This window comes from Natrix helvetica (genome assembly GCF_964273705.1).
Source record: "Natrix helvetica genome assembly, chromosome: 2".
Lineage (NCBI taxonomy): Eukaryota > Metazoa > Chordata > Lepidosauria > Squamata > Natricidae > Natrix > Natrix helvetica.
Genome location: NC_138552.1, coordinates 42,774,243 through 42,797,411, shown reverse-complemented (window position 1 = coordinate 42,797,411; position 23,169 = coordinate 42,774,243). Strand labels below are relative to the sequence as shown.

Here is a 23,169-nt window from a genome sequence, read left to right as displayed (position 1 = left end):
GAATCCATCTGGTGGTGATGCTGTCCAACCCACATTCTTTTACTTTATCTAGTAGTAGGTTATGGTTTACCTTATCAAATGCCTTACTGAAGTCCAAGTAAACTATATCGACAGCATTCCTCTATACTGTATGTATGCCACAGGACACAAGTCACAGTAAGTTACATCCCAGAATGAGTCAACAGAACACAGGCAACTTGCCACGGGACAACTAGCCATGGTCAGCTCACTATAGGACAACATGTTGCTGCTCTTGGATATAGCTGATGCTTCCAACACTAATAGAAATTGCATCACTGCATCCTCCAGTGGTGCTTTATTCTATAATTTGAATCTCTGATTTGAAACCAATAGCCAAGTGGTAATACTAATGTGGCCTGGATTATAAGAACACAGATGGAAGAGGCTTGGGTTACCCAAAAATCTGTAACACTGCATTGATAGGGCAGTCTCTAATGGCCTCTTTTGCAAATCAAATTTACATTTTCTAAATCCGTGTTTCTCAATCTCGGCAACTTCAAGATAGATGACTTCAACTCCCAGAATTCCCCAGCCAGCAAAGCTGGGTTGATGTCCATCTATCTTAAAGATGCTAAGGTTGAGAAACACTGCTCTAAATAATCGTACACTTCAATCTCAGGAACATTCCTATAGATTCTATTAATTAAGCTGCAGCCCCCTTCCCATCCTTTTAATGGTTAATTCTGTGTCTGACACATTTGTTTTAGGATAGGGTGAGGAGACAATGCATTTTAATTAGCAAAGAATGATTCCTGATATATTCATTCAGCTTTAAAAAAAATTCTCACACCCTGTCATTGATTTTGATGGTGGACATAACCATATATAAAACTAAATTAATAGATCATTTAAAATTATTATGGTTTAGGAACATTTTTGCTAGATAATACAATATTATGCCTGTTTTATTAAACACAGTAGGGTGCATAGCTAGTAAACAATGGCCGTAGTTTTACAAGATTTCCACATTAAGTATTTTTAGTCTTCTATCTAAAATGTTGTGAGAGTTAGGCAGGTGTTTTACTCTTAGTAACATACAGCAGTGGATGAAGAATGCTAGTCAATTCAAAAGTCTTATATTAACACACGAATGTAGCATTACATTGCAGACCAGTAAACTATCTATAGCACATACCATCTCAATGTCTACATCTTAAATGCTATATGTAAATACAATAATCTATATAAATTAAGTATGAAATTTAAGGTGTAAACACAATTCCTATAATTATTACCATAGGGGTGATCACTAGCTTTGACAGTGATGTAAGTAGTTTCCTTCTCTGGATCTATGCTAGCTCCACTGGTTGGGGTTGAACCTCTTTTTCCATCTCCGGTAACTGCAGATACTAAGGTCACCTGAAAATATTCTTTTAGTTCAGGTGTATCATCATCAAGTACATGCAAATTCAGAACCTGGGGGCAGGAAGTGATGGGATAAAGATACAGGCAGAAACCCAAATTAAATATAAGTATTGTTATTACATTTTAAAAAGCAAATCCAAAAGTGTGAGAAATTTTACATAAACATTGTTGAATACGCAAAACTCTAATTTCAATCTGAGAAGAATATATTACAACCAATTTTAAAGTTTATTAACCTGACAAGTTTTTCTAATGAAATCAAGAGCTCATTGGTAAACAACCATTAGGTTATCCCACGGGTGTCAAACTTTTGGCCCATGGGCCAGATGCATCACACGCTGGCCACCCCCACCCCCGGTTTAATGAAGTGGGGGAAAGTCATGATATGGCAAGTGACAACAACGTGATGCTGTGAGTGTGACAAGCCTGGATTATCCTATCTCAATACTTTAAAACTAATGCAAGTAAAGCATTATTTAAAAAGCTGATAAAGGAGAAATTTAAAAATGAACAACATTAGGCAAAACTATTAAATACAGCATTAAATATTCAAATTTAGAAATACTTAAAAGAAATATAAACAGAAAAAAATAAAGCATGCAAAATATAGTTAAAGCCTCTGTTGTGATTTTAAAAGGCTTGGGAAAATTAAGAATATTTGTACATTAATAAAAGAACATTAAAATGGGTATCAGGCAAGCTATTATAGATAAAAGTTTAGAATCATAGAAGATACAGATAAAGAATACTTCCCTAAATATCACAATCATTTAATTTTAAAAAATACACAAAATTTAGCGTTAATATGATGAAAGTCTTACAGAGACTATCTAATACTTCCTGTTTGAAAAGATTTTATGGCATTTCCATTCTAAATGTTATTCATCATTCATTTAAGTGTAAACAAATAAACATAACTACAAATTAGGTACATTGCTAACTAGTACAATGAGCCTTTATTTAAAGCCACAAATATAGTGAAATTAGTTTGCATTCTGGAAAATAGATTAGCAAAATATATTATCCAAATTTCAAAACAGCAATGCATAACAATTATATTATTAACTTGAAGAAGAATGTATGATTTACCTCTGATCTCTGGAAAGGAAGGAATTTTATCATACCACTACTGTTAGCAAAGTCAGTAACAGTATAATTAATGCCATAAGAATCAATCTGAGAGATAGTGTAATACACAAAAACAGAATCCAAGGCCCCTCTGGTGCGTTCCACTACACAAGATACAGTAGAACCTTCATTAGAAACCTATGAATAATAAGAACTTCAATAAACATTATGATAAACAGAAGATTTGGAAATTTTGAGGTTTGGATGGAAATAAAATATGAAGTCATATTGATATGTTACAATAAAAACAATATTCAGCTTTAAAATGCATAAATTCATATTTTGGGGGGGAAATCTCATTACACACACACACGTTCATTTGTTCAATAGTTATTTTGCCCCATTCATCAACTCTAAAAGCTCCCTGAGCACTTTAGCAATGATTAACAGGGAGACATTTCTCATGAACAAGATTACCATATAAAATATCTGAAATAAAAGGGAAAAAAATGGAAGGAAAATAAGAAAAGGAGGCACCAGTTTTTAAAGTCAGTTTGCATGATAATCATCTGTGAACTACTGTAAGAAAAAAAAATACTAGAAAAAAGCCTTATACCCATTGTTTGCCCATGTGAAATCCTCTATCTTAATTTCATTCCTTTTCTATGCCTCACAGTGCTTTATAATGACCTGCTTATAAACCAACTTCTAGTTAACAGTTCCAGTGTTGCTAGTATGAAGACTTTTCAGCTAACAAGATTAAGCAACATGAGGACTGCATTTTGATAGCAATGTGCTATCAATATTTCAAGGTATCATTATCCCCATACTGCTTTGGGTAGGTTGAGGTCAAAAAGAAATTGAGTAGTTCTAGTTTAGCAACACAACTGAGGCTGGCAACTCATTTATTGAGCAAAGCATCACTAAGTGAAGCCACAGCTGTGTTTATGATATTACTTCAGCTTCCCTTTATTGATCTGTGAAAGTCATGTAAATGCACAGATTTATTGCTAAGTTACTTTTTCATCACTATTATGATGAAACAGCCCTAAAAGAGGCAATCACTAAATGAAAACTATCTGTGTCTAGTACTGTAATGGCGACTCTAGTACTGTAAGTGGCATGCGAAGTCATGTAGCCTGGCATGCACGGCGTCACCTGTTCTGGGTTTCTGGCATGCAATAAGCTGGCCTTTGTGCATGCAGCAATGCTGTAAACTGGAAGAGCTGGTCTTCCGTTTTCTGGCGTGAGAATGCACACTTGCCAGCTAATCGGCACATGCACATCAGTAACCTGCAGACTTGCTAGCCGGCACGCATGCATGCGCCGGAAACCAGAAGTTCATTTTCTGGCACGTGCATGCCGCCTGGCCAGCTCCTCTTCCAGTTCGCACCCCAAATGAGCATGTACGCTCCCTTTTCAGCACTTGGTGCCATGTGTGTGCGAGCTCCCTATTCGGCACTTGGCGCTGAAAAGGTTTGCCATCACTGATCTAGCATGCATACTGGTTAGACTTGAATTAAGGATTTTCAAGGATCACGTTAATAGGGTTTTTCTACCTCTGGAATACATGCTCCTGTAAAACCAAATAATCCATTGGCATTATCACTTTTCTGGATTCTTAATGTTGCAATTGTGTTTTCTTGTGAAATTCGTGCTCCTCCATAAACTGAAATAAGCTTTAGAATGAACAGCTCCTCTCCTTCCTCTTCTTTGTCATCTTTGGCAGAAACAATAAATGATTTATTCATTTCTCCTTGTCGATAGTCTAAGTATCCAGATATGGGATACAAATCAGACCTTGCCGGCATAACGTGAAGTTCATTGATCTCTTCCTTTGTTAATTTACATTCATAAAATCTCACATCTTGCATCAATCCTTTATACCTGCTGCCACCATTTATGCCAGCACCAACTTTCATTATTCCTGGTCCTAGAGAAAACAGGCCCACAAATAAATATTGTTTTTAATGCTCCAACTTTTAAGTTTTACAAAATTAAATTGGTTAGTACTATACAGAATCACCCATTTTGAATTTTCTTATCTAAAACAAGAAAGCTGACTTCAATGTAATTAAAATTAAATGCATGCATTAATCTTTATGTAGTAACCAATTCAGTGTAGTTAAAACAGATTTTTCTGCCTTCGTAGAATAATGTTTTGCTTTCATTTGTTTTATCTAGCCATAATTTGAGCCCAGCAGAACTAGGCATAACAAATCTGATTTATTTAAAAGCAAAAATGGCAATCTATAAATTGAGTAAACTTACATATTTGTGATTTGTAAAGTTTACTATTGTAAAAGTCTGGTTTCTGTTAAATCTTAAAAGGCTTCAAGGAAGCAATAAACAGGATTCAAACCTTTATTTATAAAGACTGTTCTCCTCCAGCTTGAAAAAGTAAAGAGGACCTACTGAAACTTTTTTTGTAGCTTTCATTACTGTCCTGCTAAATAACAGCTACAAAGTTCTGCTCCACCAGAAAGGTTTCCCCACCTGCACGAGAGGTAGTATGTTGGAATGTTGGGCATAGAAGGCTGAATATAAATTAATGGTGCAGCAACTAGTATGACCAGTGGCTGATGATCTGCCTCAGGAGAGATCAGTCTTTTGATGCTGAGCTTCTGATGTAGAATGAAAATCTAAGAATTTTATAATCCAGTTTTAGTGGATTGAGACAGTTTGGATGTACGCTTTCCTACTGAAAGAGGTGTATGATGAGATGCACTCAGTAAGTACAATTTAATTCTCCATCTATTGCATCTGCACATTCATATTTCACCAGAAAATGTGAAATATGAACATTTGCTCTCAGAAGCTGTCTATGCTGCTTTTAAAGAGTTCTTTGTGGATAGAATATTTTGGGTCTGGGTTGTGATGGGACCTATTTGTCATGGTATCCTTCTGGCTCACTAAAAGACTTAGGTATAGGCAGCATCTCTATTTGTCAGACAGATCACATATAGAGGTATTTCATGACAGGAGTTGCTACTACCTAGGACATATTTATGCTTACTATTTAAGCTGCTTCTGCCTCATGCCATTTTACTTCAAACTGATTTAAATTCCATCTATACTGAGACATTTTGATAAAACTTGTATGGCATAAATACGACACTTCCAATCATAACAAAAAGCTGTAAAATCTTTTCCCATCCTACTGCTTTACAATATCTTTTAAAGTTACTGTAGAAGTGCAATGCTGTAGAAGCACACTGGCTTATAAATAGAAGATCAATATTATACATTAATTGTAATACACTGTAGCTTTACATTAAATATATGTAAAAATAGATTGGCTAAAATGCAAAGTTAGCTATTTGAAACTAGAAGTTTGGAATGAATTACCCCAGCATTAGTCAAATATAACTCTGCAATCCATTTTTTAAGAAAGCAAATACTTATCACACAGAGAGTATCTGTTTCAGATATGTATAATAAAAACCATATATTTATTTATGCAATTTTAAATGAATGGGGATGAATTTTTATCTAACGAAAGAAAAATATGTAATTCCTTCAGCAATTTTACTTCTCAATGGAGTTTGATCATCCCAAATTTCAGTTACAAGAACTCAAAACACCTCACAGGAACAGCTTATATCTTGTGATGACACCCTTAACACCATTAAAAAAAACCCTACCTCTCTCTTAGAAAGCACAAATGCCAATTCCAATCTAAACATCTGGCTGACGGTGCAACCAACCAGTAATAAAGATAACTGAATTATTAAATAATGAATTAATTATTAATTATTAATTGAATGCCAGGAGATAGTAGAATAAAAGACAAAAATGGTGTTCACAAATTATCTAAAAATCAAAATTGAAAGATAATGGCATAAGCTATTTATGGTGGTCACACTGTTATTGGCACACGAAGTGCCATACTAAAAAACCTTGGATGGCACTTTGAAAATCTGCTCATTAAAATGTCCCAAGTTCATACTTCTTGAATCCACACATATTGTATGTTGATAGATTACACTATCTTAGGTTTTGGGGAAAAACCTGATGAGTATGAAAGCCAAATCCAACTAAAGAATTAGCAGATATCATTTCATATTGTTGCATACATAGAATAACTGAAGGAGAACCATTGTGACAAAATAAAACAGACAGAGCTCCAATAGTAATTAATGCCTTGGGGAAAATATAAAACAACTGGAGCATTATTTCAAAACCATTGGCATTGATGAAATCTCCATCCATCAATTGCAAAAAGCAGCTTCACTTACATTAAAACAGTTTACATCATGAGACAATATCCTTAATATTATTTAATATGTAATTAGTATTTAATAACAGTATCTGGCAAATCCTTGGGAAGGACTCAACAGGTTGATAAAAAAAAAACAAATCCAGTTTCAACATCTGTCTGACTGGGCAACAAACCAATAATAATATTGCTTACCATCAGCAATTGCTTTTCCTTTGAGACTCTTAATGCCCCCAGGAACAGATTTGCCATCAATGAAAAATTCAAGAATGCCATTATTGAGCGTAATCAGAAGGTGAACCCAAATATTTTCCTCCAAGTATTTCATAATTGTGATCTTAGCTATATATGTCTTATTAGACTGCAATGGCATGTAATAGAATTCTATAGAAAGATGGGATTCGTTTGTGCCTATTTTTACTCCATAATATATTAATCCATTACTATTGTCCTTTGTTATTATAAATCCATCGTTGTTGGCACTAGGAAGTACCCATGCTGAAAATGTGAAGACACTAAGTATACTGTTTTTACTAACATGGACCTCTGGCTCAATTATCCCATATGCATCTTCTTCACCACTAAAATATAAAGCATCTGTTCCAGTGTGATGTCGTCGCATGTGAGGCTTTGACTTTACTGAATCTGTAAATTTTCCAAGCAACAAGAAGTCAATCATTGGAGGTAATCCTTCTCTGAAGGTGCTAGATAATATTTCCCAGCCAATCCTGACAGTTCCAAAAGTTCCCTGATGCCTCCATACTGTAAAACTGGTAATGCAGGAAGTGTCTTCCTCAGACTGAATGTCTTCTGCTACCTCTCTGTCTTGGCTCTGAGGATCTAAGATGAACACTCCATAGGGATCATCATTAATTGGGATCATCACAGTCACAGAAAGGTTGGTTTCTGATAACTGGCCACCTAAAAGAAAGACAAGAAATTATTTTTATAGCTCAGATACACAATCTTATCAGCTTATTTATTTATCTACTTATTTAATCAGTGCTACTGATGTATGCCCCTTCTTTTTCCCATTGTTATCTTTACAGTATCTTTAGAGGTAAGCAAATCTAAAGACCAGTTAGCTGCTCAAAGACCACCCAGTGAACAATATGATTAAATAGGGAGTTATTACATATGAAACTTTTTCTGGCCACAGTCCCTTATTAACATTGTGACTGTATGACCCTGGTACATTCTGCCCAACCACTTCATACTAGCCAAAAAGTAATCCAGAAAAAGGCTTCCTCGGTTTGAGCTCCCACTTACAAAACCATGTCCTCTGAGGCTCCTTTTCAGCAACATATCAAAAAGCCAATCCAAATGGGTCTTCAAGATGAAGATTGCAAATAAAACTGAAGCAACCACACCAGAAAGTATGTTCTGAGGTTCATGGTGTATCTTTTCTTATGTAATATGTGTTTAATGTATTTTTTACCACATACATACATGTTTTTAAACCACATGCAATCATAGCAGGAAGTGGCACATTAAATAGATCACCAAATATGTAAAAATACCTGAAGCATTCACAAGTTTTAAGGTATAAAACTCATTGAATTCTGGAATTGTATCAGGAATAGCATGAAGAGTTATAGGCTGTGACTGTTCACCCTCTGTGAACCATACAGTTCCAGATACTTCATAGAATTCTTGTCCTGAATCTAAAGCAGAATTATTGCCAAATAGCTGCCAGGCCAAAGAAACATTGCCAAAGTAGCCTCTGTGCCTCAGGATCCTGTATGGTAGAACAAAGCAAACTATTTTCAGACGTACATTTTTCAGTTCTCTACATGATCTCAATATATTTTTAGAGGGCAATAAAGACTACTATGAACATATGTAATAGTCCCAGTGTTAAAGGTCCTCTTCAATGGAATGCTAATTGGGAATATACATTTATCTCCTTTGAGTTTTCACAAAGACAGGAGCTCAGTGTGAAGATTTAATGAAACAAAAAAGTGTCATTAAAAACCCTGGCTTTGATCCAAAGAGCTACTTTAGGTATGCCCAAAAGGCAGTCTATGATCATGGAGAATTTTCTTTTGTATTTCCTCAAGCAAAAGACTCCTTACCATTACCAACAAACCACAGCATCATTGTTGTCTTAAATACACAGTAGTAGGGACATGAAAATAGCTGGATGGGTTCTGGTATCCCTTCCCAGGTAATGCTACACAAGGTTATGATATAGCATTTGAGCAATATATAGACTATTTTGAAATCTTTTGGGGATATACTGAAATATTTGAATTTTTTACATTAGCATCTGACTGTTTTCATCATCTTAAACAGCTGGGACTTGGAATATTTATGTGGATTATAAAGGATTATGTTTTATAACAGGAATTTGTACATCATCATCTAATGGAATCTTTCTAACTATAAAGATTCTGTTTGTTTTTTTAAAGTCAACTGGTAAAGTAGTATGTGTTATTAATCATAAATAATAGAATACACACAAAATCAAGCAAGATGTTTCAAAGAAGTTTTGTTGGTTGCTTCTTTCTCCCAGCAACCCTACAGATACTCTTGGACATAATCTAACTCAGTGTTTCTCCAACTTGGCAATTTTAAGATGTCTGGACTTCAACTAAAGCTACAGCTGGGTAATTCCAGAAATTGAAGCCCACACATCTTAAAGTTGCCAAGTGATTTAACAATATTTAACAATGTTGATTTAGCATTGATTTAATGTGATTCAACACTGATTTAACAATAAAAAATTGAGTTGAATTCATTTTAAATATTCAACTTTTCCTTTTCCTAAACTCTGTTCGTGAATAAAAGCAGCATTTTTCCATTCCATAAAATATATTTTAGATTTTTTTTCCTACCATCAGCATTATTATTTTGTTTACCATAAATCATATTAAAAGAAATTGGAGAAAGCAATAACAGCAACCTCATTTTTAGATAACACAAGAAAGACTCTGTTTCAGTGAGTTTCATTAACTTATTTGTTTCATCTATGAATCCACTTGTTAAAAAGTATACATCTCCTGCTGAGTTAATTGGACTAAAACAAAAGTGATAATCTAAACCAGAATAAATGTTTAAAACTGCTAGTTCAGGGCTTACCCATCAATAACCACTAATAATATATTTAACATCTGAAACTGTAGAAGCTTTCTTACATGCCAGACTGATTTCACATTCATATTACCATTAATATTCATAAATGAAAATAAATATAAAATATTTCTTAACACAAAAAACTTTTTAAAACAAGCTTACAAAGCAATATGTATGTTGGTCAGTATTTCCATTCAATATGTTAAAATAGATAATCTAGATAATAATATTTCTCTTCAAATTTCTTTATAATAAGAATTTCCTATTGATTATTATAGGTCAGCGATGGAGAACCTTTTTTGGCTCGCGTGCCACAAGTGGGGGGAGCGCAGGGGGATCGTGTGCGGGTGTGCTGCACCCATAATGCAACGCATGACCCCCCCCAGTGCGCATGCACACACAACGCGCGACCCCCCCATTTTACATGCTTTTTTCGCCCTCCCCAGGCTCCAGAAGCTTTATAGGAGCCTGGGGAGGGCGAAAATAGCCCCCCGCCCCCCCAGAGGCCCTCCAGAGGCTTCAGGGACCGTCCGGAGGCTTCCCTGAAGCCTTCGGAATGCTTAAAACGACCCTCCGAGCAAACCGGAAGTGACTTCCGGGTTGCTCAGAGGGTCTTTTTAAGCGTTCTGAAGGCTTCAGGGAAGCCTCTGGACGGTCCCTGAAGCCTCCGGAGGGCCTCCGGGGGGGCGGGGGGCTCTTTTCGCCCTCCCCAGGCTCCTATAAAGCCTCTGGAGCCTGGGGAGGGCGAAAAATGGCTTTTAAAAAGGTGAACAGCGCCTCGCGTGCCCTGACAAATGGCTCCGCGTGCCACTTGTGGCACACGTGCCATAGGTTCGCCATCACTGTTATAGGTGAAACTCGAAAAATTAGAATATCGTGCAAAAGTCCATTTATTTCAGTAATGCAATTTAAAAGGTGAAACTAATATATGAGATAGACACATTACATGCAAAGCAAGATAGTTCAAGCCGTGATTTGTCTTAATTGTGATGATTATGGCTTACAGCTCATGAAAACCCCAAATCCACAATTTCAAAAAATTAGAATATTACATGCAATCAATAAAACAAGGATTGTACATAGAACAGTATCGGACCTTTGAAAAGTATAAGCATGCATATGTACTCAGTACTTGGTTTGGGACCCTTTTGCAGCAATTACTGCCTTAATGCGGCGTGTCATGGAAGCTATCAGCCTATGGCATTGTTGAGGTGTTATGGAAGACCAGGATGCTTCAATAGCGGCCTTCAGCTCTTCTACATTGTTCGGTCTCATGTCTCTCATCTTTCTCTTGGCAATGCCCCATAGATTCTCTATGGGGTTCAGGTCAGGCGAGTTTGCTGGCCAATCAAGCACAGTAATCCCACGGTCATTGAACCAGGTTTTGGTGCTTTTGGCAGTATGGGCAGGTGCCAAGTCCTGCTGGAAAATGAAGTCAGCATCTCCATAAAGCTTGTCTGCGGAAGGAAGCATGAAGTGCTCCAAAACCTCCTGGTAGACGGCTGCATTGACCCTGGACTTAATGAAGTGGACCAACACCAGCAGATGACATGGCTCCCCAAATCAACACAGACTGTGGAAGCTTCACACTGGACTTCAAGCATCTTGCAGTGTGTGCCCCTCCATTCTTCCTCCATACTCTGGGTCTTTGGTTTCCAAATGAGATGCAAACGTTGCTCTCATCAGAAAAGAGGACTTTGGACCACTGAACAACAGACCAGGTCTGTTTTTCTTTAGCCCAAGTAAGATGCTTCTGACGTTGTTTGTTGTTCAGGAGCGACTTGACAAGAGGAATACGATATTTGAAGCCCATGTCCAGGATCTGTCTGTGTGTGGTGGCTCTTGATGCACTGACTCCAGCCTCAGTCCAATCCTTGTGAAAGTCCCCAACACTTTGGAATGGCCTTTTCCTGACAATCCTCTCCAGGCTGCGGTCATCCCTGCTGCTTGTGCGCCTTTTTTCCCACGCTTTCCCCTTCCACATAACTTTCTATTAATGTGCTTTGATACAGCACTTTGGAAACATCCAACTTCTTTTGCAATTACCTTTTGAGGCTTTCCCTCCTTATGGAGGGTGTCAATGATGGTTTTCTGCACAACTGTCAGGTCAGCAGTCTTTCCCATGATTGTGATTCCTACTGAACCAGACTGAGAGACCATTTAAAGGCTCAGGAACCCTTTGCAGGTGTCATGGCTTAATTAGCTGATTAGAGTGGGACACTTTGAGCCTAGAATATTGCAGCTTTTCACAATATTCTAATTTTCTGAGATTGTGGATTTGGGGCTTTCATGAGCTGTAAGCCATAATCATCACAATTATGACAAATCACAGCTAGAACTATCTTTTTTTGCATGTAATGAGTCTATCTCATTTATTAGTTTCACCTTTTAAGTTGCATTACTGAAATAAATGAACTTTTGCACAATATTCTAATTTTTTGAGTTTCACCTGTATAAAATCAGTATAAGAAATACATAACGTTTTGTGTCTTTAACAATATTTCTCACTATGCTTATCTTTCACTGAACAATCATTGTTCTTGCTTTTGGGATTTTATTCAAATCTAAAGGATGACATGAAAAATCTCCAAGTAGGACTTTTCAGATTTAGCTGTGTAAACTCTCAAATAAGTTTCAGAATAAAGGAATCCCAACACAATAATAATGGCAACAATAGTAATTACTAATGCAATCAAGTTCACAGTTGAAAAAATCATCAAATAAAGAAAAGTGCAAATTGTGAAAGAAGGAGAAGAAACAGTCAGCTCATGCAATAAGATTGCACAAACTAATTATAATCAATGACACTGTCATCAACATTATTCACTACAAAAATTATTCATCTGTAAAAATTATCATGAGCCGGTAATGAAGAATTGGTGGGGACACAGAGTTGAAAAAGTCATTGAAAATGAGCAGGTTAAAATATTATGGAAATTCCAAATACAAACTGATAAGACTCTTGGCTTGTAACATATTAGATTTAACTATAGTTGAAAACGTGTGGATAATTGATATGACAATACAGGAGATAATACAGTAGAAGACTAAAAGTTGGATAAATCACATAGTAACAAGATCTGAAACTTGAAAATGTATTTTCTTATTTGTTTGTTTATATATGTTATATTTCTGAACCAGTCAAATCCCTTGAAGCAGGAGTGCTATCAGCACACTGGCGGCACTTTGAAAATCTGCATATTGACAAAATTTGTACCTATCAATTACCAAAGGCACTCTGATTCAATCTGCATTATACTGTTACCAATACATTATGACATCCTAAATTCTTGGAAAGAACTTTTTGTGCTTATCATACTAATAATATCTGAAAGTACCTTATTCTTAAGGCAGCAGAGAAACCAATGTCAGAGGGGAAAAACTATTGTTAAATTGCTGTATCAACATCAACATAAAATGGAGCTTGCTCAGGAGCTGAAATACACCAGGTAAATGAGATACAATACAATACAATAATAGAGTTGGAAGGGACCTTGGAGGTCTTCTAGTCCAACCCCCTGCCTAGGCAGGAAACTATATACCTTTTCAGACAGATGGCTATCCAACATCTTCTTAAAGACTTCCAGTGTTGGGGCATTCACAACTTTTGGAGGCAAGCTGTTCCACTGATTAATTGTTCTAACTGTCAGGAAATTTATCCTCGGTTCTAAGTTGCTTCTCTCTTTGATTAGTTTCCACCCATTACTTCTTGTTCTACCCTCAGGTGCCTTGGAGAATAGTTTGACTCCCTCTTCTTTGTGGCAAACCCTGAGATATTGGAACACTGCTATCATGTCTCCCCTAGTCCTTCTTTCTCTTAAACTAAACATACCCAGTTCCTGCAACCGTTCTTCATATGTTTTACTCTCCAGTCCCCTAATCATCTTTGTTGCTCTTCTCTGCACTCTCTCCAGAGTCTCCACATCTTTTCTACACCATGAATGCACCAAAACTGAATGCAGTATTCCAAGTGTGGCCTTACCAAGGCATTATAAAGTGATATTAACACTTCACGTGATCTTGATTCTATCCCTCTATTTATGCAGCCTAGAACTGTGTTGGCTTTTTTGGCAGCTGCTGCACACTGCTGGCTCATATTTAAATGGTTGTCCACTAGGACTCCAAGATCCCTTTCACAGTTACTACTACTGAGCAAGGTACCATCTATACTGTACCTGTGCATTCCGTTTTTGTTGCCTAAATGTAGAACCTTACTCTTTTCACCATTGAAAAATTGAAAATTGGGAAGAAAAAGAGAGAGGTAAGGAAAGAGGAGAGGAATAGGAGAGAGGGCAAGGAGGGGGGAAGAGGAGGAGGAGAGAGGAAGGGGAAGTAGAGTAGGGAAGGATGACATGGGAGGGAGAGGAGGTGGGGAGGGGGAGGAGAGAGAGGGAGAAGAAAGTGATGGATAAGGACAAATATGGTGTATGGAGAGCAGAAGAGCTAATAATTGTGTTTTGAAAGTTGATGGTAATATAAGTTGATGTAGACATTTGATAATACAAAACGATGCTGGCTATGTAATAGTATACATGTGATTGTATGTTATGAAAATGAAAAAATAAAAAATTATACTAAAAAAAATGCTGTATTTTTGCACAGATTTAGTATGTAGTAATTCAAGATACGTCATGATTCCCATACTGATTTTGTTCATTACATTTTGTGTCATAATTTCTTGCATCCTAATTTTTTAGTATTCTTTTCTATGTTTTACCAAGTAATCTCCCTTCATCAGCAAATTAATTAAGTATCATTTGATAATGAAATTGATTCCTCATCAATTTAATAACTTCCTATTATGCTATTATAAAAAATTACAATTTGGGTGCAAAATTTGGAGGAGATTTGGAATCCGTACCATAGTTTTTATGGATCCAGAAGCTGTAGGCTGTGCAATCTTGTCATTCAAAGAAAAATAGCAAAAAGTTATATCCATATCTACTTCCAAAAATGGGTAATAGTTGCAAAGATTCCAGCTACAGTTGCATTTTTAATTTTACCTTGTGAATGTTTAAAACTCTTCATTTAGTTAACTGTGGACATGGAAATAGTTTATGACACTATTTGCATGCTGTAAAAACTATCATAAAAAATAAGTCACACTGAAAAATATTTCAAAGTATGATACTTAGTGAAATTGGCAAAGGATATTTACTTGAAAGTTACTTACAAAAAGTCATTGGTTTTGCCTTCTTCCACTGCTTTGCCTATAGACTCAAGTAAAAAAATGCCATTTGGATCATCATTTGCTTCAATTATAACTGTTGCCATTCTAGGTTTGTAAACAACTGTGTCGCCTAAAAAAACAATGATTTTGTTGATAGATAGACAAACAGATAGAATTGTAACTGGAGAAAATGTATCTCCACAAATATTCCAAATACAGGTTCAAAAGTCAACTTTCTCCCTTTGACTACGAAAAAAAGTGATTATGACTTCCCTAACATTTGCATAGTACACCTGCCTCATCTTTGGGTCTTCAAGTACATAGCACTAGACCCGAACACATTTTAGGGCATCCAAGATAGCAAAGAAATAGTTTATAATACTGTATAATATGTATAGTCTTTCTGCTCCCTGCAAAACTCACAGAGATATTATCCAAATAGGTTCTAAAAGCAAAAGGCGTGAAAATAGAAAACAAGACAATACTATACAATGTACTTTATACTTTAGTCACTGTGGTGAACAAGCTATATTATAAAGTACCCTAAACATATGCTTCAGATATAACAGAATAACAGAGTTGGAAGGGACTTTAGAGGTCTTCTAGTCTAACTCCCTGCTCAGGAAGGGAATGCTATACCATTTCAAATAAATGGTTGTCCAATCACTTCTTTAAAACTTCTAGTGTTAGAGCATTCACAATTTCTGGAAGGAAGTTGTTCTACTGATTGTTCTAATTGTCAGGAAATTTCTCTTTAGTTTTAGGTTGCTTCCACTAAGTATCTTGATTAGTTTCCATCCATTGCTTCTTGTCCTGCCTTCAGGTGCTTTGGAGAATGACAACTATAGTATACAGCAGCGATGGCGAACCTTTTTTGGCTTGCGTGCCATAAGTGGGGGGAGAGCAGGGGGGTCGTGTGCAGGCGTGCCGCACCCATAATGCAATGTGCAACCCCCAAGTGCGCATGCGCACATTACTGGTGCGACACTCCCATTTGTGCATGCTTTTTTCACCCTCTCCAGGCTCCAGAGGCTTTATAGGAGCATGGGGAGGGCGAAAACAGCCTCCCCCACCCCCCGCGAAACCCTCCGGAGGCTTCAGGGACCATCAGGAGGCTTCACTGAAGCCTCCGAAGCAGTCAAAACGACCCTCCGAGCAAACCGGAAGTCACTTCTGGTTTGCTCGAAGGGTTGTTTTAAGTGCTCCGAAGGCTTCAGGGACCATCAAGAGGCTTCCCTGAAGCCTTTGGAGCGCTCAAAACGACCCTCTGAGCAAACCGGAAGTGGATTCCTGAACTTCCAGGTTGCCCGTAGGGTCGGTTTTTTGCACTCTGGAGGCTTCAGGGAAGCGCATGAAGCCTCCGGAAGGCCTCGGGGGGGGGCGAGGGGGGCTCTTTTCACCCTCCCCAGGCTCCTATAAAGCCTCTGGAGCCTGGGGAGGATGAAAAATGGCTTTAAAAAAGGGTGAACACTGGCCAGCATGCGACAAGCCTGACAAATGGCTCCGCGTGCCACCTGTGGCACACATGCCATAGTTTCGCCATCACTGGTATACAGGCTTTAAAAATACTACACTTTGGTGTGAAGAATGTCAAAAGGTAATGCCCAAGTATCCTTAACTGCCTATAGTATCAATCAGGGGGCAGAAAACAATCTAAAGAAACAGCAGTCGATTAGTTTATATAGGTTGAATAATAATTTGAACCTGTAGAATTGAAGAGAATTATGTAAAAATCCTCATCTGATTCAGGAATATCATCATCATGGATAAACATAGTTATAGTCTGTTCTTTTATTCCAGTATCAAACAAAAGCGTTCCATTTTTTTCACGAAACATGAAATCTTCAGCACTGGCATTTCCATCAATAGTGGTATATAAAACAGATACAACATCAGCACCAGAGTCATTTCTTACAACAACAAATTCTGCAATGCCACCTTCGGGAACCCTCTGAATAACAGGATCTGAAATATAGTTAAGTCATTAACTGTAAAAGCATGCAAAAATTGCTTTTCAAAAACCTATATTAAATAATTGTTATATGAATTTCAGTGCCTAGCTTGTGATATCACATTAAAACATAGATTATGTCAATCATGGTTAAAAATTTTCTAGCTTGCTTGTTTGATTTTGTAACCCATTTAACATCTAACCCCAAATTGATGATTGTTGATCTTTACAATGTTGCAGAACCTCCTAATCATTCTTATTATTGGCCATGTTATTTGAGGTGTGTAGAAATTGTAAGAGGGGTAATCTGAAGGAATGATTAAAGGCACTGAGAAATTGACATGAAGCCAGCTCTGTGACTTTGGGCCAGTCTCACTCTCTCAGCCCTAGGAAGGAGACAATGGCAAACCAGTTCCAAAAATCTTGCCCAGAAAATTGCAGAGATTTATTCAGATAGTCGACAGAAATCAATAATAAACTCAGGGGCACAGACATGGAAAAAAATGTAAATCATAATATCTAAAAGTCACAGATAATTCACTCCTATTATCAAGGCAAAACCAAATTTTTAAAGTAAAAAAAGAGGTGGGAGAGGTAAGAGACAAATTAGGCTTTAATTATTTTACTAAAGACCTGTTAAACAAACCATGATTAATGTCCCTAACGATAGGTCTGTGGAACATAATGTTCAGCATAACTCATACAGTTTTAAAAGTTCACTCTTGGCTGCAGAGCTTCCTATAACAGTACTAGTCTTGCATTTAAACATAACTAGTAAAATGGCACTAACCTGCAAAGTAAATTGGACAATCATTTTTGGTGATCTGCAATGTTGCTGTGGTTATATTTCCTAAACTAGCACCGCCTGTAGTATTGAGAAGACTAACTATGAATACTTCCATTTCTTCAGGTATCTTGAGGGAAAAACCACAAAATGTATGTATTAATAGTATTAAATTAACCTCAAGATGCCAATCATTAATTGAATATTTGCATAGTAATAGTAATGAAATTTAAATCTTATGATTGATAAAACATTTTATATAGCTATTAGACATAATTTAAATCTGGTCCAAAGCATATATTGTTTCTATTATTCCATTACAGTGTTTTCAGCTAATCAGCTAAAAGGTATGTTTCAACCGAGTCCTCATTCAATGTCAATGTCCGCCAACACTTGGTTGTAAAAAATATTTTCTGCAGGTATACCTTTTTTGACCTTTCACATTTAAGTTTGGAAAATATTCAGTACTTTATTGTTAGTCCTCTTGAAATTATAATCGTTATCTTCATGTGTTATAAATTTATTTGCCCCTCTTCCACAAATAACAATTATTGAAAACAATACCTCATCAGGGACTGAATAAATTGTGATATCTTTTGAAAATTCTTCATTTCCAAAAAAAATTGTTCCTCGATCTGGAAAAATATCTTTTGTAGAAATTGAGTCCGTTGCCCAGGATACACTCACACTCCCAAAGGTTCCTTGGTTTCTTATTATTTTAAAAACAGCTTTGAAACACAAGCATGCAGATATCTTCATCAGATAACATCCAAGACGGGTAAGAAAAACTTGATATAAAACTAATATGAGGTTTGATTTTTAATGTTATAATATCACATAGGTAAATTTATATTAGAAACAATGAACAAATGTCCAAATTACCATTCTGTCTACAAAATGAACATTAAAGAGTAGTTTGGATGTCAGTGTTGTACAACTGAATAATGAGTTTAATAGTTTAAATGCTATGACTATGATTTGTAAGCCACATGATTGGGTTCACATATAATGCAAAGCATAAATCTAGGTATTACCAGTAGGGCACAGTGATTGGATTCATACCGTACATAATACAGAAAGGAAAAAAATAAAGCATAATACAGTACATGAAAATGGTTTGTGCTGATTGGGAATCCCCAGGTCTAGTTGGAGAAATAGCAATTCAAATCAAATCCCATGACTGATTCCAGATATCTGTAATCCTGATCCAGTGGCAAATATTAAATCCATAAAGTTAAATTATGATAATTAAAGTTGTGCCACAATGACTCTTGTAATATTAGTGTCTCAGGTGGAAGATCGAAACAATGAACGTTGGCAAATAAATAGTAGAAAGGTTAACAGGGTTTTTTTTTACTTATTAAAAGTGTATTTTAATATACTCATATATTTTCGCATTTATGAAAATATTTTATATGAAGAAAACAATGAGAATTACCAGCATAGAAGTCTTCACCTTTACTTTCATTTATTGTTACTATCATCACATTGTCAACAAACTGAATAATTCCATGTGGATCATTGTTCTTCAGAATTGTGATGTTGACTCTTGTAGCATTTCCCAGCTTACTTGGCAGGTCACCATGGCTACTGAGGAGCACTGAATAAAATTCATCTAACTAGAACAGGGAAACTGAATCAGAACAATAGGGACAGAACTAGCAACATAGTAATGAATAGATATTTGAATGAGTGCCACAAACTAACTACTTTTTTTTTTTTAAGACAGCATTCACATATTGTTCAATCCAGTTCAAAATGGTTAATGATTCATTCACACTTCTTTTCTGCCACAGTACAATCCTAGTGCAATTTCAGTGATATCAAGTTACATTTTGGAAGTGATAAAGCTTCCATAATGGTGAACATTAGAAAAATACTGTGATGGATCAATTAGTAAGACATATCCTGTTTTTGTATGCTGTATAACAGGGTTGAAATTCAGCAGGTTCTGACAGGTTCTGGAGACCCGGTAGCAAAATTTTGAGTAGTTTGGAGAACCGGCAAATACCATCTCTGCCTGGCCCCAGAGTGGGGTGGGAATGGAGATTTTGCAATATCCTTCCCCCTGCCACGCCCACCAAGCCACACCCACAGAACTGGTAGTAAAATTTGAATTTCACCACTGCTGTATAATCTAGATAATACTACTACTACAGCTTTGATTTTAAGTCTTGAATTTTCAATATAATTGGCCAAAATATGTCCATGCTCTATCTCCTTCTACACATGCCTAAAATCCTATTCATCATTTTACTCATACTATGCTTCAAATATACAGTACATAAAATACACAGGCTTTTTTGGGGGGGGGGGTCACTTTATGCCTGTGTAAAATTTTATTTTAATTTAATGGACATTCTGTTTTAATGGATAATGCTGATTTTAATTCTGCAGATAATGTTGACAAAATAAAATTCTATGCAATATTTATCCTTCCATAGATTTAATTTTTATTTATATCTTGCCTTTATTTTTGTATAAATAACTTAAGATGGTAAACATGCCTAATACTTCTTTCTCCTCCTATTTTCTCACAATAATCCTGTTGGGCTATGAAAGAGTGACTGGTCCAAGGTCACCCAACTGGCTTTCATGTCCAAGGAAGGATGAACTCAGAGTCTCCTGGTTTCTAGCCTGGTGAATTCCTACTGGTATTTTCTGGATGCAAGTCCATGAACATTTAACTGAAGAAAGACTAGCAGAACAAAGGTGAATGTACTTCAAAATGCACTTAGCTTTAAAATTGGTAAACATTACTTTTCTCTTCAGTCATAGAAAATAACTTTAAGATGTTGGGATTGGAAATTCCTACTTAACTCTATAGGTAGGTCATTATTTCCAGACACTGCAAAAGAAACCTAACAGCAAAACCTTTTTGGTTTACGGTGGAGATATATAACTGAGTATCATCCCTGCTTCTGTATCAACATATGACATTGTCCAGCAGTTTTATGTAGAGTGGAGGGAGAATAGAGTCCTGCAGGATACCTCTAATACAGAAATCTAGGATCTGACTAGATTAGATTTCTTGCTTCCACCAAAACCATCTAGAAATTGTATTTACAAACATTGCAGTATCCTGCGATCACTTGACTGCTATTTGTATGCTTTGTAAATTGGCTTGAGACAAGCAAAGTTAATAGAGAGGGTAGAAGTACATTTTTAAAGCATGCTCACAAATGAGTTGATTCTCTTAACAGCCAAGTGGAAATGAGGTTATAAGTCCTTCGTATTGACATAATGTTTCAGTAAAAACTATGTCACTTAGCAAAGGAGTTGCTTTGTGATTACTGAGTGAGGACTAGCTGTATAGCATTTCAAACTGCTCAAGTCCAATAGATTCAAACCTTCTTAGCTAAGAACATGTCAGTCATCTCTTATGGACATGCCTAGCTGGAATCAAACTTAGAATGAGTCAGAATGATGAAAAAATGTTCTGGGATTTATGGACACAGAGAAGCCACAAAGCACAACTCAAGTCCATAGGCACCCCTTAATTCAGGCACTGGTGAGGGCCTCAGTTAAGCCATGGATCAGATCCCAGCTCAGAATCAATCACGAGCTCTCTTTAAAACCCAATAAGATCCATTAAACAGTATTGGTTACTGTTAGATATTAGCATAAACCGCTGTAAGTCTCCACTCAGGTCCGCCACTAGGGCGGGAACAAGGGGTCGTTCTGATTGGTCGGGAGGCGTACCAGATCCCTATAAAAGGGGAGCTACTCGACCCCATAGCAAGCTGGATCACTACTACTACTAATAAAGAGCTGTTGTTGTTGTCACTATCGTCTGGAGTCTGTCTCTCGTTGCCCGAATCTAACATTGGCGACGAGGATGGGATCGAGAGGCAGATAGGACGAAGAAGCTACCTCCAGAATCTACGAATCCGATCCAGCCCCGGAATTCGGCGGAACTTCCGGCAGCCATCTCAGCGCGGCAAATTCGAACACAGACAAGATGTCGATGCACGCTCCACCAACTCCATACGACCCAATCGCCGAGCATTGGGAATCCTACATGCTGAGATTCAAATGCTTCCTCGAGGCAAACGATCTCACAGGAGTACCGGACTCTCGGAAAAAGAATATGTTCCTGAGCTACTGCGGTCGAGAAGTCTTCGAAACGGCCAGGGATCTCTCCGAGCCAACCCCCATCCAGGCGGTAACATGGACGGCGCTACAGCAGACGCTGCAAACGCATTACGCGCCAAAACCTTCCCGCCACGTTCGCCGCAAGGAATTCAACACGAGGAACCAGAAGGCGGGAGAATCCATAAACCAGTACGTTGCAGCACTTCGAAAAGCAGCAACGCATTGCGAGTTCAGGGACCTGGACGAGCAAATCCTGGCGCGCCTCATTTGCGGGTTAAAAGACATTGCGTTACAAAAACGATTGTTGGCCAAATCCAACCTAAACCTGCAAATTGCGCTGGACGAGGCGAGAGCTTCCGAATCGGCGGACAGATCATCTGAAACAATACAACGCGGGTACAGCGCAACCCAGACTGGAGCCAGGCAATCCAGAGTGCACTACGAGGCCACCAATCAAGAGACTGAGGACAGCGAATACGAAGACAGTCATCGCATGCGGAGCAGTCACACGAGACCGGCGGGAAGATCCGAATTCCGTTTGCAACCTTGTGCAAGCTGCGGAGGGAACCACCCCCGGTCGACCTGCCGTTTGAGAAACGTTGTTTGCTCGCATTGCGACAAACTTGGGCACATCGCACGAGTGTGCCGGAGCGAAGTCCCTGCCACCCAATGGCAGCCTCCTATGTACCTCCGACAGAAGCCCAACCCAGGGGCTTGGCGAAAAAACAAAGGACGCCCAGAGAGAGAGCCAAGGGAGTCAGCCGAGAGAGAGTATTCCCAGGAAGCTGAGAGAGAGTACCCCCAGAGAGAACCCATGAGAACCTATCTCACAATGATAGGTCAGGTCCGCACAAAGCGGCCTAAAAAGCTGAAACTCACTGTCCTCCTGGAGGACTCCCCTTGCGAGCTGGAAGTCGACACGGGATCATCCCTGACGATTATCTCGTGGTCAACCATGAAAAAGGCAATTCCGAGCCTTAAGAAGCGCCAACTGCGAACACCAGACATCCTGCTACGAGACTACCAAGGAAACAGGGTCCCCATCGTGGGTCAAGGCACATTTCGGGTCCAGTTCAAGGCATCATAGCCCAGCTGCCCGTGACTGTCGCCAGCGCACCGTTACAGAGCCTCCTGGGACTGGATTGGTTCGAAGCCCTGGGGCTAGAAGTCACTGGGATCAACGCCATGGAGAACAACAGCGCTGAGGAAATTTTTAAGGAGTTCGAGGATGTATTCAGCCCCGGCCTTGGTAAGTATGTGGGAAAGCCAATCTCATTCAATTTAGACCCTAAAGTGGTGCCAATCCGACTCAAACCTAGAAGAGTGCCTTTTGCACTCCGGCCCAAGATTGACAAAGAAATCGATAAGCTCATAGAGCAAGGGATCCTTGAACCGGTGGATCACGCGCGCTGGGAAACTCC

The 23,169-nt window shown here is 37.9% G+C and overlaps 1 protein-coding gene across 1 annotated transcript in view; it reads right to left on the bottom strand.

Annotated features, from left to right (window-relative positions):
• Positions 1-23,169, bottom strand: part of ADGRV1 (adhesion G protein-coupled receptor V1) — a gene marked incomplete at its 5' end in the record, with an annotated part of 278,532 nt that overhangs the window by 219,590 nt on the left and 35,773 nt on the right. Inside the window, 10 exon segments of the mRNA XM_081943817.1 lie at positions 1,257-1,437; positions 2,476-2,652; positions 4,014-4,387; positions 6,869-7,594; positions 8,194-8,411; positions 14,922-15,048; positions 16,623-16,883; positions 17,660-17,783; positions 18,218-18,381; positions 19,092-19,272. Coding sequence (XP_081799943.1) covers positions 1,257-1,437; positions 2,476-2,652; positions 4,014-4,387; positions 6,869-7,594; positions 8,194-8,411; positions 14,922-15,048; positions 16,623-16,883; positions 17,660-17,783; positions 18,218-18,381; positions 19,092-19,272 — 2,533 coding nt within the window.